Below are 19597 nucleotides of genomic sequence, written 5' to 3' on the forward strand. Positions count from 1 at the left end.
TCCATCCGTGACCAGGTGGATTGGATTCATGGTCTGTAATAGACTTTTAATTCTGGATTTTTATTGAATTCTGATTCCGCCATCTGCTGTGGCAGGGTCCCCAGAACATTTCCTGGTCTGTAGTTTAACAGCCCTGCAATAATACCACTAGTTCATTGTGATACACAGCTGAAACCCTCATCCATATTGCTAGCTCCAGAATTAATTGTTTCTTGGCTATTAATCTTCTTTAAACCTAAGTTCATTCATTGCACTGTTGTCCAAAACCTACCTTGCACCTCAGCACCATCCCACCCTCCCTGGTAATCTGTGGTGGTCCCTTAGCTAGTAATAATGCTTTGATTTCAAGGTTCACACCCTGGTTTTAAATTCTCTTGTGATCTTGCTTATCCCAAGGCCTCTCAGCTTGCCCTCTCCACAGTTTCTTCACCATTTCAGTTCTGGCCTCCTGTGAATCCCCCAATTCCTCATTTCACTGTCAGGAGGTGTGCTTTCAGCTGGATAGCTTCTACATTCCATATAGTGCAGAAAGAGGCCATTCAGCCCATTGAGCCCACACCAATCATCCGACTCAAACCTAGCCCCCGACCCTATCCACATAACTTTGTATTTACCACAGCTAGCACAATTGGTGTGAAAACACCTCTGAACCTGGGATTGATACTTAGAGTTTCAGTCTCTCCCAAGTGAGCTATTTCCACCCAGCATGTCCTGAAATTCCCTCCCAAATCCTTTACACCTCTTCATCTTCCTCCTTTAAGACCATCTGTCACCATGCTCAAGCCTCCTATTATCTCCTGTCCTGACTCTGTGATGCACTGTTCCCTTCCTGTCTTATGACACCTTCACAAATTCCTCCTTCACCTCAGTGTCTCTTTGATGACAGCTCTCAGCAGGGACATTTTGCTGAGATCCTGAGGTGTTGGAATCTTCTCTCCTGGACAGCTGCTCCATATCTCCGTGAAGATGGATTCTTGAATTTCAGGATTCTTGGCCAGAGAGTACAGGGCCCAGGACAAGGTGTTTGCCGTCTGCAACGTAAGAGGCTATCGTTCAGTCAATTCCAGCTAACATACATTTTTAATTATTCATGCATAGGATGTGGGAATCACTAGCTAGGCCAGCATTTATTGCCCACCTCTAATTACCCAGAGGGCAGTTAAAAGTCAACCACATTGTTGTAGGTTTGGAGTCACATGAAGGCGATGGCCCAGTTGTATTATCGCTGGATTGTTAATCCAGAGACCCAGGTAACGTTTTGGGGACCTGGGTTCGAATCCTGCCACAGCAGGTGGTAGAATTTGAATTCAATAAATATCTGCAATTGAGAATCTAATGATGATCATGATTTGATTGTTGGAAAAACCCATCTGGTTCACTAATGTCCTTTCCATCCTTACCTGGTCTGGCCTACATGTGACTCCAGACCCACAGCAATGTGGTTGACTCTTAACTGCCCTCTGGGCAATTAGGGATGGGCAATAAATGCTGCCTGGTCAGTGATGCTGTCATCCTGTGAATGAGTAAAGGAAATCAAAATGTAGGCCAGACCAGGTAAGGGTGGCAGTTTCCTTCCCGAAAGGACATTGATGCACCAGACAAGTTCTTTGTGACCCCCGCCCCCAAACAATCAACAACAGTTTCTTGGTCATCATTAGACTCTAAATTCCAGATTTTCATTGAATTCCAATTTCACCATCTGCTGTGACAGGATTTGAACCCTGGTTCCCCAGAACACAACCTGGGTCTCTAGATTAATAGCTTAGCAATAATACCCACTCGGCCATCACCTCCCCAGTTGCAGAGATTCTGGGAGGGGGCAGGGAAGCAAGAAGGAATTGATCGGCATTCTAACAACCTTTACTTATGTAGGACCTTTATAAAACCACCGAAGGGTTACAACACAGATAAGACCATTTGGCCCATCATGACAGTGCTAGTTCTCTGCAAGACCTACTGATGTATTTCCACTCACCTGCCTCTTCCCTGTAGCCATGCAACTTTCCTTCTTCGGATAATGATCCGATTCTCCTTTGAAAGCACGTGCATGAGAATTCCTAGAATCCTGGCACTCCACGAAGCAGGCTATTAGTAAACACATTGAACTCAAACCCATATACATTCCACTATGGAGGAAACCCGGAAGTGAGGCAACCCATCGTAACAGACACCAGAGTTTAAAAACCAGGCGGGAAAACACACCGACGCTTCATCAGAGGCTGCACTGGGGATATTACCGAGCACAGTGACGAAACATCTGCAGAACAACAAACCAGCTCGGAGAGCCAACCAACCTCAACACCCACAACCCGAGCTACAGATCTACTCCAAAACCTTAGATTCACCTACTGCTCAAAAATTGATATAGTCTGTCAAAAACCATTTCCTCCACATCCAGTTGTAGAAGGGAAGCTTGCATTCTCTGTGAATGTAACATTCAGTGTGCACTCAGTTCCACGAGTTAGGGACACCAACATGTAGAATGTATTCCTGCTCCAACATAATGTTTGTTGTTGCTTGTTCAAATCCATGGAACTTCGTGGCTTTATTCTCTGAGCAAGTCCCCTGGATCTCAGCTCTTCTCTTTGACTTTAGCATAAAGTTACCTGGTCCCTCAGCATGCTGGCTCAGTGGTCAGCACTCACCATACTAGGGTTCGATTCCAACCTCGGGTGACTCTCCATGTGGCGTTTGCACATTCTCCCTGTGTCTGTCTGGGTTTCCCCGCACAGTCCAAAGATGTGCAGGCTAGGGTGGATTGGCTATGGGAAATTGCCCATAGTGTGCAGGGATGTGCAGGCTAGGGTGGATTGGCTATGGGAAATTGCCCATAGTGTGCAGGGATGTGCAGGTTAGGGTAGATTGGCTATGAGAAATTGCCCATAGTGTGCAGGGATGTGCAGGTTAGGGTGGATTGGCTATGGGAAATTGCCCATAGTGTGCAGGGATGTGCAGGTTAGGGTGGATTGACTATGGGAAATTGCCCATAGTGTGCAGGGATGTGCAGGTTAGGGTGGATTGACTATGGGAAATTGCCCGTAGTGTGCAGGGACATGCAGGTTAGGGTGGATTGACTATGGGAAATTGCCCGTAGTGTGCAGGGACATGCAGGTTAGGGTGGATTGACTATGGGAAATTGCCCGTAGTGTGCAGGGACATGCAGGTTAGGGTGGATTGACTATGGGAAATTAGTCTGTTTCCACACTGTAGGGATTCTATGAAATGGTTCTAACCAGATCATAACATAAAGCTACCCATCTGGTCTGGGATAATCAACAATTGCATCTTTACTTTATTCATTCATAGGGGGTGAGCATCACTGACTAGGTCAGTATTTATTGCCCAGAGGGCAGTTGGAGTCAATCACATTGCTATGGGTCTGGAGTCATATATAGGCCAGACGAGGTGAAGGTGGCAGATTTCCTCCCCTGTGACATTATTGAACCAGATGGCTAATCCAAGAATTGGCATTGGATCCATGGTCATTGAAGCATAGAAGAAAGGACCAGGAGAAGGACATTTGTCCCTTTGAGCCTCTCCACTATTCATCACAATCATGGCTGATCGCCCTACTCAATAGTCTAATCCTGCTTTCTCCCAATAACCTTTGATCCCATTCACCCGAAGTGCTAGATCTAGTCACCTCTTGAATATATTAAATGTTTTGGCATCAACTGCTTCCTGTGGTAATGAAACCCACAGGCTCACCACTCTCTGGGTGAAGAAATGTCTCCTCATCACCATGCTAAATGGTCTACCCCCAGTCCTCAGTCTGTGACCCTTGGTTCTCATTAGACGTTTCATTGTATTCAAATTCCACCATCTGCCATGGTGGGATTTCAAGCCAGGTCCCCAGAACCTTACGTGAATTTCCAGATTACTAGTCTAGCAATAATATCATTAGGCCGTCATCTCCCCACATAAAAGAGGAGGATGAGAGAGGCAGCTGAAGGCACAGGCCCCAGGGGTAGATTGGTGAGCAAGAGGCCAGAAGTAGAGAGCATAGGGTCCTATACTCTAGCCCCACATACCATCCTACTCCCAACCATTCACTCAGATTTCACACCACGGCCCACTCCCTGAGAACAATCTCGAATGTTCTGATGATGACTGACCGTGTCCACTCCAGCCAAAAGGAGCTCGGTGATGCTGCTGTACATCTCAGATTGGTTCATTTGCTCACTGGCCAGCAGGTGGGTCAGATACTGCCCCTCCACTGAATGTCCAGCATCCATCAGTTCTTGGATCTGCACCATCTTCCTGTCCACAGCCTTTATAGCTATAGAGGAGAGAGGCAAGAGACATAATTGGAAATGTTCTTTCTGCTCTCCTGGGATGTAGGCATCACTGAGCAAGGGCAGCACATGCTTCCCATCCCCCAATGCCCTTGAGCTGATCGCCTTGCCGATGATTTCACAGGCCTGTCAAGCATCAAGCACGGCAGAAACAGAAATCAGAGATAACAGAGTTGACCATTCCCCAGGCACTTGAGGAGCTTGAGTTCTCAGGAAGGGTCACTGGACCCAAAATGCTAACTCTGATTTTTCTCCACAGATGCTGTCAGACCCGCTGAGCTTATCCAGCAACTTTTGTTTTCGTTTCTGATTTACGGCCCCCGCAGTTCTTTCGGTTTTTACAACAGAAACAGAAATTGCTGGAGAAACTCAGCAGTATCTATGGAGAGAGGAACAGGTTTAACATTTCGGGTCCAGTGATCCTCCTTCAGATTGGAAGCTTTCTCTGCACAGACACTGTCAGATCTGTTGAGTTTCTCCAGCCATTCCAGTTTTTGGTTCAGATTTCCAGCATCCACAGTTTTTTACTTTTGATGGGATGAAAACCATATTGCTGTAGTCTGGAGTCCAGGTAAGAAGAGATGGCAGATTTTTGTTACTGAAGGGTGTTAGTAAATTATACAGACAGTCCCCAGGTTGTGAATGAGTTCTGTCCACAAGTTGATGTTTTCACAGGTTAGAACACAACGCAGAATATAAAGGAGCAGTTTGTAAGTACAGGAAATCTTTAAAATTACACCCCTCTATATCTTTTTAAACATGAATCAATGATAGCTGATGCAGTCAGCATCACCAGCTCTCAAGCCCAGACTTATTAGTGGAACTGAAATTTCACCAGTTGCTGTGGAAAGATTTGAACTGGTTCACCTCCGGCCTATTAGCCCAAACCTCTAGCTAGTATTGCCAAAGATAGTAACAGCTGCCGATCCTGGAGTCTGAGATAATACAGTGAGAAGCTGGAGGAAGGGTCTGAAGAAGGGTCCCGACCTGAAACGTCGGCTTTCCCATTCCTCCAAAGCTGCCTGGTCTGCTGTGTTCCTCCATCTCCACACTGTATTATCTAGTTACATTACCATTGAGTTACCATCTCCAGTAACAAGTACACACTCCTCAGTTCACTTCAACCACCTGATAGACTCATGTTTGTATGAGTGGACAGGTGATTATAAATGATAAAACTGTGTTTGTTGGAAAACATCGCAGATACCAATAGTGAAATGAGGACCAGTAGAATCACAGGATCCCTGCAGTGTGGAAGCAGGCTGTTCAGTCCACACTGGCCCTCCAAAGAACATCTGACCAAGACCTACCTTATCCCTGCAATTCTCATGGCCAATCCTGTACATCTTCAGACCGTGGGAGGAAACCCACGCAGGCGAGAATGTGCAAACTCCACACAAAGAGCTGCCCAAGGGTAGAATAAAACCTGGGCCCCTGGTGCTGTAAGGCTGCAGTGCTACTGAGCCACCGTGCCACACAATAGTCTGGCAAATCTCATAATTAGGCTGTGGACAGGCATTTAACTTAATTAATGGGATGGAAGGGTGCACATGAGGGAAAATCTGGAACGTTAAAGAGAAAGGACAAGGCAATAGTTCAAGGCAGTGAGATGGGTAATGATAGCCTCAGTGCGACAGAAAGGGACGGTATATACAAACATAAGTACAAACTAGCAAATCAGGGAAACTACCTTGAAACTAACCAAGGAAAAGGAGTTTAGAGGGCGAAAGGAGATTGAGAAAGATGAAAGTTTAGGCTATACATTCTTGTGGATAAAGACAACTGAATGGAACAGGAAGACAGTTTAACAAGATTAGTGCAGTACAGAGTCAGATTGAAATAAAAGCAGAAATTGCTGGAGAAATTCAGCAGGTCTGGCAGCATCTGTGGAGAGATTAACATTTTGAGTCTAATATTTTTCTGAAGAGCCATATTTCAGATCTCCAGCAACCACAATATCCTAAATGAACTGGTAACATAAAATGAGACGAGTGCTTTAAATCCTATTGCTATCACAGAGATATGGTGACCGAGATTGCTAAATAAACATTGAAGTGACAAGCAGAATGGAAAACAAAGGGGGATAGCCCCTGTAATGAAGTATAATGGCAAGTGACATGAATGAGAAGTGGTCTTGGCTCAGAATACAAGGAAGCATTAACAGAATAGGAGGAGATTAGGAATAGCAGCAGTCAGGTGCAGTTTACAGGTCCCCTAACTTTAGTTATACCCTTGGACATAGCACTGAACAAGACTCTAAATCTGAAACAAAAAGAGAAATTGCTGGGGAAATTCAGCAGGCCTGGCAGCATCTATGGAGAGAAAGCAGAATTAAAGTTTCAGGTCCAGTGACCCTTCTTCGGAACAAGAGTCTCTTGGCCCCAAATAATAACTCTGTTTTCTCTCCACAAATGCTGCCAGACTTGCTGAGTTTTTCTATTGAACAAGACATTATTAGAGCTTGTAACAAAGATAACATATTAATAAAGGGAGATGTTAATGCTCATAACAACTGCATCAATCAAATTGGCAAAGGTGGTGGAAGATGGTTTTGTAGAATTCATAGGATCACACGTAGACAAAAAACCCTTCAGCCCCTCAGGGCTGTACTGTTAAGTTCTTTCATGATAGTTTCCAGGAACAATATGTTGTCGACAAAGTAAGAATGAAGCTATTTTAGATCGTGTTGGATTATAATTAGAAATCTCACATTAAAACTCCACTAGGAAATCATAACACAATTGAATGCCACGTTAAATTTGAAATTTACATTTTCCAATCACAATGAGAATTGCAAATGAACCCATGTTGTAGGTAAGAGGAGATCTGGTTAAGGTTGATTGGAAAATAAGTTATAGGTATAGACATAAATAAAGTGGGAAACAATTAAAGAAAAGTTCAAAATACTACACACAAATGCATTCCATTCAAAGGCAAAAGTTCATTGAGAAAGACATGTCTGTGGCACATTCAGGTTAGTACTATGTTAATGCAGAGATTTAAACTTAAAGCATAGTGGTAAGCCTGATGATTGGGAGTGTTTTAGAACCAGCAAAGAGCTACCAAAAGTTGATTAAAAAAAGGGTAATTTACAAAAAATCAGAGTAACTGGCGAGAATAATTCAAACAGATGATGAGGTTGGGGTCAGAGTAAACACAGAGATTAGTTATGGTTATGGGTGTTGGAGGCTAATTATGTTCAGCTGGATATTGAGAGTGAGCATGTGCAGTTGTTAGATTGCTGCTGTCAGCGAACAGATCGGGAGCAAGAACATCCCCAAGACAATTTACTTAGATATTAGAACAGGCAGTCCACAGTTTGGTCAAAGAGATCAGTTTTAAGGAGCATCTTTAAAAGCAGAGAGAGAGAGAGAGACAGAGATCTTAGGGCCCAGGCAGCTGGAGGGACAGTTGTGGAGCGATTATAATCAGTGACACTGAAGAGGACAGAGGAAACAAACACAGGGATCTGAGAGTGTTGGCTGAGCCTAAGGCAACAGGGAATGGCAGGGACTCTCTGATGAAGGGTCGAGGCCCGAAACGTCAGCTTTTGTGCTCCTTAGATGCTGCTTGGCCTGCTGTGTTCATCCAGCTTCACACTTTATTATCTAGCACTGTGTTCAGTCCTGGGCTCCTTACTTAAGGAAGGATGTTAAAGCCCTGAAGGAAGTATAAAGGCGATTTACTGGAATGATCCCAGGAATATGGGATTTTAAATACAGGGAAATGTTAGAGAAATTGGGCTTATTCTCCTTGTAGCAAAGAACATTAAGAAGTGACCTGATCTGATGTGTTCAACGTTATGAACAATTTTGACAGGGTAAAGGAGGAAATTCTGTTTCCACTAGTTGGCATGTCAGTAACTACGGGTCACACTTTCAAGGTCGTCAGCAAGAGAGCTGAGGACAAACTTCTTTATTTAGAGAGGAGTTAGGATTTGGAATGAGCTGCCTGGGAGAGCAGGGGAGGTGGATTCCACAGGATGTTTCAGACGGCAGCTGGATATATATTTGAAAGGGATGAAGTTAGGGGACAGGGCTCGGGAGTGGGTCTAGCTGTGTAGGTCCTTTGGGAGCTGATACAGAGATGATGGGTTGAGGAGCCACCCTCGGTGCTGTAAAATCCCATGACTAGGCCGTGACGGGTTTCAAAAATGATGGTATGAATTTTAAAATGAGGCATTTCTGCTTCTGGCAAATTCTGCTGTCACCAACAACGGGTTTTAAAACACAAAGAGATTCCTCATACCAAAATCAAACATGTTGTCCCAAGCCCGAAGGTACTGCTTCCAAAATGGCAGCCAGTTCTTTGTCCACTTTGGTAACAGTTCGCAGTAGCCCAGTGCACGGAACATTGTCATGACAGAATTGATGAATTTCTGCGTTTCTTCTGGAACCTTCTCCTGCAGACAGCCCAGGCGGATCTCAAACAGGATAGCAGCAATTACTGTTCAACATAAGGGGCATCACCATTAGCTCTCACCAGTAACCAGCTACTGCCTCACTAGGTCATTGACTAAATTGACTCATTACGCTATAGGGAGGGGGATACACCCAACAGATAATCCATTAAAGCATAGGAGCAGAACCATTCAGTTGATTTGGCCTTCTCCTCCATTCAATGCATTCATTGATGGCTGATAATCCTCAACTCTACTTTCCTGCCTTTTCCCCAGAGCCCTTGATTCCCTTCAAACTCAGAACATTAGGCTGGTACCTTTGGGTCTATTACCAGTAAGCTCCTGGTGTCACAATCCCTCGAGATATAAGAGTGGAACCAGATAAAAGTAGTACTGACAATATAGGTTCTCCTGCCCTGAAAATAATTCAGATGTATTTGTGAGAATAACAGCCCCTTTGCTGGGAAACTAGCCTCACTTCCACTTCCTCCACCACCACCAACCACCCCCCCCCCCCCCCCCCCCCCCCGCCACACCTGCCCCCACTAATGCTGTGGTCCAGTAGCCCAGCAGTGGACTCACCTTCAAAGGTGTACTTCTGCAGTTCCTGAGTAATGTTGTGTACCATGACCCCTGATCCACTTGCCGAGCGCAGCCTCTGGATTCGGTTGATGAAATCAGTTGCTACCTCGTTGATAACACCCTGATATAACGTAGCATCCTGTGGCTTCAGCATCCTTTTGTTGAGCAAGGCCCGCAGTCTGTACCACTCCTCACCCTCCCTGGGTAGGGGAAAGACCAGGGAGACTTAAAGGAGATCATTGATTGATTGTGCCTGCTTCTTAGCAGGAGGGGATCAACGAGGCATTACACCGCATAATGGTCTTAAGATTTCAAGGGTGGCACAGACAGATCTTTAATCAGGAAGGGAATCAAGGGTTATGGGGAAAAGACAGGACAGTGCAGCTGAGGATTATCGGATCAACCATGATCTGAGCTGATAGCACGGTGGCTCAGTGGTTAGCACTGCAGCCTCACAGCGCCAGGGACCCAGGTTCGATTCCCGCCTCGGGCGACTGTCTCTGTGTGGAGTTTGCACATTCTCCCCGTGCCTGTGTGGGTTTCCTCCGGGTGCTCCGGTTTCCTCCCACAGCCCAAAGATGTGCAGGTTAGGGTGGATTGGCCGTGCTAGTGTCCAGTGATGTGCAGATTAGGTGGGTTAGCCCATGGGAAATGCAGGGTTGCAGGGACACTCTTCAGGAGGTCAGTATGGACTAAATCGGCCAAATGGCCTGCTTCCATACTGTAGGGATTCTATGATCTGATTGAATGCACAGCAGAATCGATGGGCTGAATGGTCTCATTTAGGTTCAATATTGGTCTATGCAAATTAAAATTTTAATTAACCCGTTCAATTTTTAAAAATTCATTCACAGGATGAGGCTGTCGCTGGCCAGGCAGTATTTATTGTCCATCCCTAATGACCCAGAGGGCAATTCAGAGTCAACCACTTTGCTGTGGGTCTGGAGTCACATGCAGGCCAGACCAGGTAAGGATGGCAGATTTCTTCTCTAAAGGACATTAGAGAACCAGATGAGTTTTTCCAGCAATTGACAATGGACTCATGGTCATCGTTAGACTCTTAATTCCAGATATTTACAAGATTGAAATTCCACCATCTGCCGAGGCGGGATTTAAACCTGTATCCGTAGAACATTAGAGATAATGGGAACTGCAGATGCTGGATAATCCGAGATAACAAAGTGTGGAGCTGGATGAACAGAGCAGGCCAAGCAGCATCAGAGGAGCACAAAAGCTGCCGTTTTGGGCCTAGACCGTTCATCACCCTTTTTTCTGATGAAGAGTCTGATGAAGCCCATCAGCTTTTGTGCTCCTCTGATGCTGCTTGGCCTGCTGTGTTCATCCAGCTCCACACCTTATTATCTCAGATTCTCCAGCATCTGCAGTTCCCATTGTCTCTAATCTGATCTACAATCTTGTTTCGAGCACTCTCCGGGTTAGTCAACACAGCTCCAGATTCCATACTATAAAAAGGTTAACAGAGGCATTGGAAAAGGTTTTAAAAGGTTGGAGCTCTCAGAGAAACAGAAGAGGCTGGAACTGTCCTCTCCAGAGAATACAGAAGTGACCTGATAGAGATCTTTACAGGGAATCTAAAGGTGTTTAATCAGGAAAGCCCTGACACAGGGGTGTATAAATGTCAGTTATTCACAAATAAATCCAGAATGAAAATCAGGAGCAGCACCCTTAGCCAGAAAGTGGAGAGTATCAATGATCACAGAAAGGTTGTTGCAAATAGCACAGTTGTATTTAAGAGATAGTTGGAGCTAAAACAGAATGTAGCTGTGCAGGTATTGTACTTTAGAGTAAGACTTTCACTATAAATATTGTATATTTGCAACCGACAATCTGTATTTTGCCCAGGCGGGGAGAATGCACAGTTACTAACATTACTTGTTAGCGCCCAGTCAGTTTTCATCTCGCTCTTGGCTTATCATGAGCAATTCCTTCGTCTGTCTCTCCCTTATCTCTCTCCCTCATTCTGTCTCTCAGCACCTCCTGTTTTTGTTTAGTGTTTCCAGAACCAGTCTTTATGTCAATTCCAGAGAACTTCATGACAGAAGATTCTGTTATTTCTTCAGCTGCTATAGTATTCCGGGATGGATATCATTTAGTCCCAGAGGTTTAACTATTGTAAGACCCACATTATCTTCCCCACATTCCACAATCAAAAAACTCTTACAGCCCAGAGGGAGATTGTTAGAGCTGTTGTGTCTGTGCTGGCTCTCTGCAAGAAAAATACTACCTCTGTCTCCCCTGCTGATGATCCACAGCCTTTAAAAACTTCACCTTTCTATTCAGGTGCTTGTACAATTCCTTTCTGCGATCTGTAATTGAAACTGTGCAACCCTAACCCTAACTCTCAGACAGTACACTCCAGACCCTAACCCCTCGAGTGACCCTGTCCCCCCCCCAGACTCTCATACAGCACGTTCCAGACCCTAACCCCTCGAGTGACCCTGCCCCCCTGCACTCTCAGACAGTACGTTCCAGACCCTAACCCCTCGAGTGACCCTGTCCCCCCGCACTCTCATACAGTACAATCCAGACCCTAACCACTCGAGTGACCCTGCCCCCCCCGGCACTCTCAGACAGTACACTCCAGACCCTATCCCCTCGAGTGACCCTGCCCCCCTGCACTCTCAGACAGTACAATCCAGACCCTAACTCCTCGAGTGACCCTGTCCCCCCGCACTCTCAGACAGTACAATCCAGACCCTAACCCCTCGAGTGACCCTGCCCCCCCCGGCACTCTCATACAGTACGTTCCAGACCCTAACCCCTCGAGTGACCCTGTCCCCCCGCATTCTCAGACAGTACAATCCAGACCCTAACCCCTCGAGTGACCCTGTCCCCCCGCATTCTCAGACAGTACAATCCAGACCCTAACCCATCGAGTGACCCTGTCCCCCTGCATTCTCATACAGTACACTCCAGACCCTAACCCCTCGAGTGACCCTGCCCCCCCGCATTCTCAGACAGTACAATCCAGACCCTAACCCCTCGAGTGACCCTGCCCCCCCCGCACTCTCAGACAGTACGTTCCAGACCCTATCCCCTCGAGTGACCCTGCCCCCCCCGCACTCTCAGACAGTACGTTCCAGACCCTATCCCCTCGAGTGACCCTGCCCCCCCCGCACACTCAGACAGTACGTTCCATACCCTAACCCCTCGAGTGACCCTGCCCCCCCCGGCACTCTCATACAGTACGTTCCAGACCCTATCCCCTCGAGTGACCCTGCCCCCCTGCACTCTCAGACAGTACAATCCAGACCCTAACTCCTCGAGTGACCCTGTCCCCCCGCACTCTCAGACAGTACAATCCAGACCCTAACCCCTCGAGTGACCCTGCCCCCCCCCAGACTCTCAGACAGTACAATCCAGACCCTAACTCCTCGAGTGACCCTGTCCCCCCGCACTCTCAGACAGTACAATCCAGACCCTAACTCCTCGAGTGACCCTGCCCCCCTGCGCTCTCAGACAGTACAATCCAGACCCTAACCCCTCGAGTGACCCTGTCCCCCCGCACTCTCAGACAGCACGTTCCAGACCCTAACCCCTCGAGTGACCCTGCCTCCCCGCACTCTCAGACAGTACGTTCCAGACCCTAACCCCTCGAGTGACCCTGCCCCCCCGCACTCTCATACAGCACGTTCCATACCCTAACCCCTCGAGTGACCCTGCCTCCCCGCACTCTCAGACAGTACAATCCAGACCCTAACCCCTCGAGTGACCCTGGCCCCCCGCACTCTCAGACAGTACACTCCAGACCCTAACCCCTCGAGCGACCCTGCCCCCCCCGCATTCTCAGACAGTTCACTCCAGACCCTAACCCCTCGAGTGACCCTGCCCCCCCCACACTCTCAGACAGTACGTTCCAGACACTTATGTTTCAATTTGCCTGTTTCTTCCCCCACATGTTGACATCCCTCCTTTTACCAATCGCCTAAAGTCAGTGCCCTCTGATTGTCAATCCTTCTGCTAGTGGGAACATATCCCCCCCGTCTACACTGTCTAGACCCTCATCATTTTCAACACTTCCAACAACTCTGCTCACCGTGGAGGAGAGCCCTGGTTTTTCCTATGAAAGCATGTCCCTCTTCCCCGATAACCCTCTCATAAATGATCATCACCTCCTCTCAGGCCTTCACATCTTTCCTGAGATATTGGGCATAATATTCCAGCTGAGGCCGTATCATTGTGTTTATAAATGTTCACTTGTACGTCCTTGCTTCTGTAACTCTGTAGCCTGTTTATAAAGGCCAGAATCCAATGTGCCTTTTTAATCACTCTTTTCACCCTGACAGCTACACTCAATGACCTCTGAACTAACACCCCAAGGGGTTTCTGCTCCTCTACCCACTTTAGAACTGTACCTGTCTCGCTCTGCCGACCAAAATGAGCCATTTTGCAGTTCTCAATATTAAATCTCATCTGACAAGCATCTGCCTACCCCAGCTGCCTCTGTCATCATCCTCCTTCACAGTTTCTGACTGAATAGACCTTTCACTATGCAGCCCTATAGGACCAGGAGTGTGCTGATTGGTCAAATAGTTGGGATAGTCAACAGGCTTTCACATAATCAATGTAAAAACACACACATTAAGTAATGTAAATGTAACGCAGGAGATATACACATCACTGTCATATTTTATTTACAGCATAAACCACTTACATAATAATGCAACTTTGTCTTAAGGAATACTTACCAGCAGAGAGACTCCCACTCATACTCTCACTGGGGTCATGACAGTAGGTCATGGTATTTGAGGTGAAATTGATTTGAAATTGAACTAACTGTTGATATTTTGTGTAGTCATTCAATTAAACAAGCTTATTTACATTGAGGTAAATAGATTTTTGCAAAATACAATAATTATCACCACCTGCCACAGACCCAGTCAAGCAGACGATACAAAGATAGGTGGAGGGACAGGTAGTATTGAAGAGGTGGTGAGGCTGCAGAAGGATTTGGACAGGTTAGGAGAGTGGGCAAAGAAGTGGCAGATGGAGTACAACTTGGAATAGCGTGAGGCCACGCACTTTGGTAAGAAGAATAAAAGCATGGAGTATTTTCTAAATGGGGAGAAAATTCAGAAGTCTGAAGTGCAAAGAGACTTGGGAGTTCTAGTCCAGGTTTCTGTCAAGGTAAACTTGCAGGTTGAGTCAGTAGTCAGGAAGGCAAATGCAATGTTGACATTTATTTTGAGAGGATTTGAATATAAAAGCAGCGATGTACTACTGAGGCTTTATGAGGCTGTGGTCAGGCCATATTTGGAGTATTGTGTGCAGTTTTGGCCACCATATCTCAGGAAGGATGTACTGGCCTTGGTGTGGGTTCAGAGGAGGTTCATGAGTCTGGTCCCAGTAATGGAAAGCTGACTATATGAAGAATGTTTGAGGACTCTGGGACTATACTCATTGGAGTTTAGAAGGATGAGGGGGGATGTAATTAAAACTTATAGAATACTGAATGGCCTGGACAGAGTGGACGTTGGGAAGATGTTGTCATCGGCAGGAGAGTCTAGGACCTGAGGGCACGGCCTTAGAGTAAAGGAAACACCTTTTAGAATGGAGATAAAGTCTGCTGTGTTCATCCAGCTCTACACCTTGTTATCTCGGATTCTCCAGCATCTGCAGTTCCTATTATCTCTGACAGTATTTGAAGTATACTCATTTTGCTGGCTTATCGAGAGTGATGATTCAGAACTGAAGTAGGGTTATTGGACCTGAAATATTAACTCAGCTTTCTCTCCACAGATGCTGCTGGACATGCTGAGTTTTTCCAGCAATTTTGCTAATTTTGTTTCAGATTTCCAGCATCTGCAGTTCTTTGGTTTTTTTGATCATAACTTAGAATCATAGTGTAATAGAACTGTACAGCAGAGAAACAGACCCTTTGGTCCAACTCGTCCATGCCCGCCAATATCCTAAATTAATCCAGTCTCATTTGCCAGCATTTGGCCCATATCCCTCTAAACCCTTCCTATCCACGTACCCATCCAGATGCCTTTTAAATGTTGTAACTGTACCAGCCTCCACCACTTCCTCTGGCAGCTCATTCCATACGCACACCACCTTCTGCATGAAAAAGTTAACCCTTAGGTCCCTTTTAAATGTTTCCCCTTTCATCTTAAGGCTATGCCCTCTTGTTTTTGATTCCCCCACCCTAGGAAAAAGATCTTGTCTATTCACTCTATCCATGCCCCTCATAATTTTATAAACCTCTTCAATGTTACCTGAACCCTTCGATGCTCCACGGAAAATAGCCCCAGCCTATTCAGCCTCTCCCTATAGTTCAGACGCTCCAACCCTGGAAACATCTCTATAAATCTTTGCTGAACCCTTTCAAGTTTCACAACATCCTTCCTATAGCAGGGAGACCAGAACTGCACACAGTATTCCAAAAGTAACCCTAACCAATGTCCTGTACAGTCGCAACATGACCTCCCAACTCCTGTGCGCTGTCCAATAAATGCAAGCAAACAAATGCTTTCTTCACTGCCCTGTCTACCTGTGACTTCACTTTCAAGGCAGTTTGAACCTGCTCTCCGAGGTCTCTTTGTTCAGCAACACTCCCCAGGACCTTTCCATTATGTGTATAAGTCCTGTTCTGATTTGCCTTTCTAAAATGCAGCACCTCACATTTCTCTAAATTAAACTCTATCTGACACTCCCTCTTTGTTCTTGCAATGTATGTCCCTATTGATGAAACCCAGGGCTTTATTTAAGTTACTCTCAACTATGTTTACGTTTCCACTCACTTCCTCTCTTCATAAATTGAGAAAGTTTGCTATTTGTTTTGTGATTCCAGATTCCTTTCTACACCTATCACTTTCCCAGTGTTTCTTTGTTGCTTTTTAGAATTCGTTCAGTCCACTGGGATCTCGGCTTCTCAAGTTCGTGTAAGCCTTATATTTCAGCTTTCTCCTACCTCACTGAGTGTGTGAAGTTGCTTTATAGCTGGGGTTTTTGTCTTTTCAAGGCATTTCCCATTTTGTTTCCTATCAAATATTTCTCTGAATCTTCCCCATTATTTGTGGATTTTTCGTTGATATTTCAGCCCTATAGATATGGTCAGCTCCCACCTTCGGCCCAGCATCAAATTCACTCATATCCTGATCGCTATGAACTACTTGTTCCCTGCACATCAGATTATTAACCAGTTTGTACTTTATTATTCATCACTAAATCGAGAAAAGCGTGTTTAATTCTAAAATAAATTGTTGCAGCATGTCACTTAAAGAAACGAACAAATTACTGCAGATGGTGGAATCTGTACTGGAGACAATAAATCCTGGAGATCACAGCGGGTCAGGCAACATCCATGGAGAGAGAGAGCAAGCTAACCTTTCGAATCTAGAATGGCTCTTCTTCTGAGCTAAGTCAAGTGTGGACAGGACAGACATTTATGCTATACTGGTGCAGGGGGGGGTGGTGTTGTGGTGTGGGGGAGGGTGCATGTGCATGTTGTGGGGCGGTGTAGGGTAGTGGGTGTAGGGTGCTGGATAAAAGATGTCAATAGCTCAGAATAAGTGATCAGATGTGAGAATGGCAGAGCAATGGTATGTCTACCTGCCAGACCCAAAAGGGACAGTAACTGGGATGGTGGCAGGGGAGAGAGGACATGATAACAAGCTAAAAGGATGGGATGTTCACAACACCTTTAAATTGTGAATAATTGTGAAGCTCATTCTCGCTGATGCTGCAGATCAAAAACAAATTCAGAAATTTCTGGAGAAACTCTGAAATGGAGGTGCCGGTTTTGGACTGGGTGGGACAAGATCAGAAATCACACGATTTATAGTCCAACAGGTCTATTTGAAGACTTGAGCTTTCAGAGTCTCGCTCCTTCTCCAGGTGTTAGTGAGAGAGGTGGTATCAGACGCAGAATTTATAAGCAGAAGATCAAAGGGCCATCGAAGTGATGCGGTGTTGAACAAACTTATGATGGCTATTAAATCTTCAATTAGTTACTAAGGATAAATATGCAAATTCCCAGATTTCTTTCAGGTCACTGCCCTGAGATAACTAAAGGTTTTATGAGTTCCCTCAGTATGCCAGAGGTATCATCTCAGGTCAGACAATGCATTTTAGGTGTTTAGAATGCCTTGTTTAGAATCTGGCTGTGTATCAACTTAGGAGTCAGACCGGTTTTATTTCTAAAGTAGGAATTTATAAAATGCCATGCTGTTTGTGTAGAAGAGAAAGAGAGAGACACACACACACATACACACACAAATTTAAGGGTGAATTTGCATTTGCAGATTTGTATTAGCAGGTACATCCTATTTTGTTCAAAAAGCACACCAGTTATAGACAGTCAGTGATTTTTGACCTGGAGAAACTCAGCAGGTCTGGCGGTGTCAGCACAGAGAGAAAGCAGAGTTAACAATTCGAGTCCAGTCACCCTGCTTCAGAACTGAGCTTACTCTGCTGTTGCTTATAGATGCTGCGAGACTTGCTGAGTTTCTCCAGCAGTTTCTGTTTATGTTTCATCCCTGCTGACAGTGAGGTTCAGACTGAGACTGACTTACGCAGTGATGAGGCCATTTGCCAGTCCCCGTACTTTTCGTTGTTCTTTCCAGAGGTTCTCAACGATCCTCATGGGATACTTCCCTTCCTGACGCAAAACTTGTTCAATCAAGCTGTTGTCAGCCACATTCACTATGGGTCCCATTCTCCACAATGGCCCAAACATGTTCTGTTCTATTATCTAACAAAGCAAATAGTAATAATCAGCTTTACAGGCAGAACTTTGGCTCCTAATAAATGTTTAACTCCTTACCATATCTATGTGCAAAGGTGAACTGCAATAACTCATCAGTGTACATTCTTTTGGGAGAATTATTCAGAATCACAGGGTCATTACAATAAAGAGGTGACCATTCAGCCCACTGGTCTGTGTTGGCTCTGTGAGCATTTGTACTTAATGCCAATTTCCCAATTTGACTGAAACCCCTGACATGATTTCTGTCATTTTTTGGGATATAGGTCTTGCTGGTTGCACCAGCATTCACCGCCATCCCTAATTGTCCCCTTGAAATGAATAGATTTTTCAGACATTTCAGAGGGCAGTGAAGACTAAACCAAATTGCTGTGGTTCTGAAGTCACATATATTCCAGATCAGGTAAGGACGGCAGATTTCCTTCCTGAAAGGACGTTGGTGAACCAGATAGGGATTTCCAGCAAATTGACTATGTGTCTGACCATAAGGAGGTGAAGGGAATCCTGCTTCCCATCGATTCCCTGTCCCAGGTGAGTCCCAGCCTTTCTCCCCCTGCCCCAGGTGACTGCCTGTTCTCTCTCCCCCTGCCCCAGGTGACTCTCTGGTCTCTCTCCCCGTGCCCCAGGTAACTCTCTGGTCTCTCTCCTCCTCCCCCAGGTGACTGTCTGGTCTCTCACCCCCTCCCCCAGGTGACTTTCTGTCCCCATTTACCTGGAGCCGGTGTAACCTTTTGAAGTATCCCTTGATGAAGAGCCAGTAGAAAGTGCTCCATCCACTATGTCCTGGCATAGCCTGTAGGGGTTTGGAGCGGAGGGCTGTGCTCTCTCTGTGTGCAGGCATGCTTGAACAGTGTCTGACATCAGAGTGACCACAGAAAGCAGAGTAGCAAGGTGCCATAACTGACCAATCCCATCGCACATAGATTCCCCTGCTCAGCACAGGTCTCATCACAGAAACCATTCTCAAGCTTCGCCAAAATGTAATCAAATGCTGAAAAGCAGTCACATCACACAATATATACTAATCTCTACCTTGTGCCCGTACAGGGTCCTAGTGCTCAAAGGCTCAGTATACTTACTGAGATTTCAGGGTAAAAGATGAGGAACCTTGGTTTGAAATTTGTCCTCATAAAAGCTCATCTTCCCACCACTCACTCAGTCAGTCCCCTGTTGAGAACTTCTTCCTTAACCTCAGTGTGTCACAATCAGGTCTCTCAGGAAAGGCTCTGGGTTCAAGACCCCGCTCGTGGTAAACCTCATTTACACTGACTATTGAAGGAGTGCCGCACTGTCGGAGGGACAGTGCTGAGGGAGCGCTGCACTGTCGGAGGGTCAGTACTGAGGGAGCGCTGCACTGTTGGAGGGTCAGTGCTGAGGGAGAGCCACACTGTCAGAGGGTCAGTGCTGAGGGAGTGCCGCACTGTTGGAGGGTCAGTGCTGATGGAGAGCCACACTGTCGGAGGGTTAGTGCTGAGGGAGTGCCGCAGTGTCAGAGGGTCAGTGCTGAGGGAGTGCTGCACTGTCGGAGGGTCAGTACTGACGGAGTGCTGCACTGTCGGAGGGTCAGTGCTGAGAGAGTGCCGCACTGTCGGA

The 19597-nt window shown here is 46.0% G+C and overlaps 1 protein-coding gene across 1 annotated transcript in view; it reads right to left on the reverse strand.

Annotated features, from left to right (window-relative positions):
• LOC125454300 (sterol 26-hydroxylase, mitochondrial-like) overlaps positions 1–18971 on the reverse strand; it is a 38670-nt gene extending 19699 nt beyond the window's left edge. Inside the window, exons 1-6 of the mRNA XM_059647586.1 lie at positions 18717–18971; positions 17814–17992; positions 9277–9476; positions 8544–8741; positions 4116–4279; positions 865–1031 (exon numbers count right to left, since the gene is read on the reverse strand). Of these exons, the coding sequence (XP_059503569.1) occupies positions 865–1031; positions 4116–4279; positions 8544–8741; positions 9277–9476; positions 17814–17992; positions 18717–18965 (1157 nt within the window). The 5' untranslated portion in view covers positions 18966–18971. The remainder of the gene's footprint in view (positions 1–864; positions 1032–4115; positions 4280–8543; positions 8742–9276; positions 9477–17813; positions 17993–18716) is intronic.
• Between the last annotated feature and the right edge of the window lie 626 nt (positions 18972–19597).

Source organism: Stegostoma tigrinum, chromosome 7 (genome assembly GCF_030684315.1).
Source record: "Stegostoma tigrinum isolate sSteTig4 chromosome 7, sSteTig4.hap1, whole genome shotgun sequence".
NCBI lineage: Eukaryota > Metazoa > Chordata > Chondrichthyes > Orectolobiformes > Stegostomatidae > Stegostoma > Stegostoma tigrinum.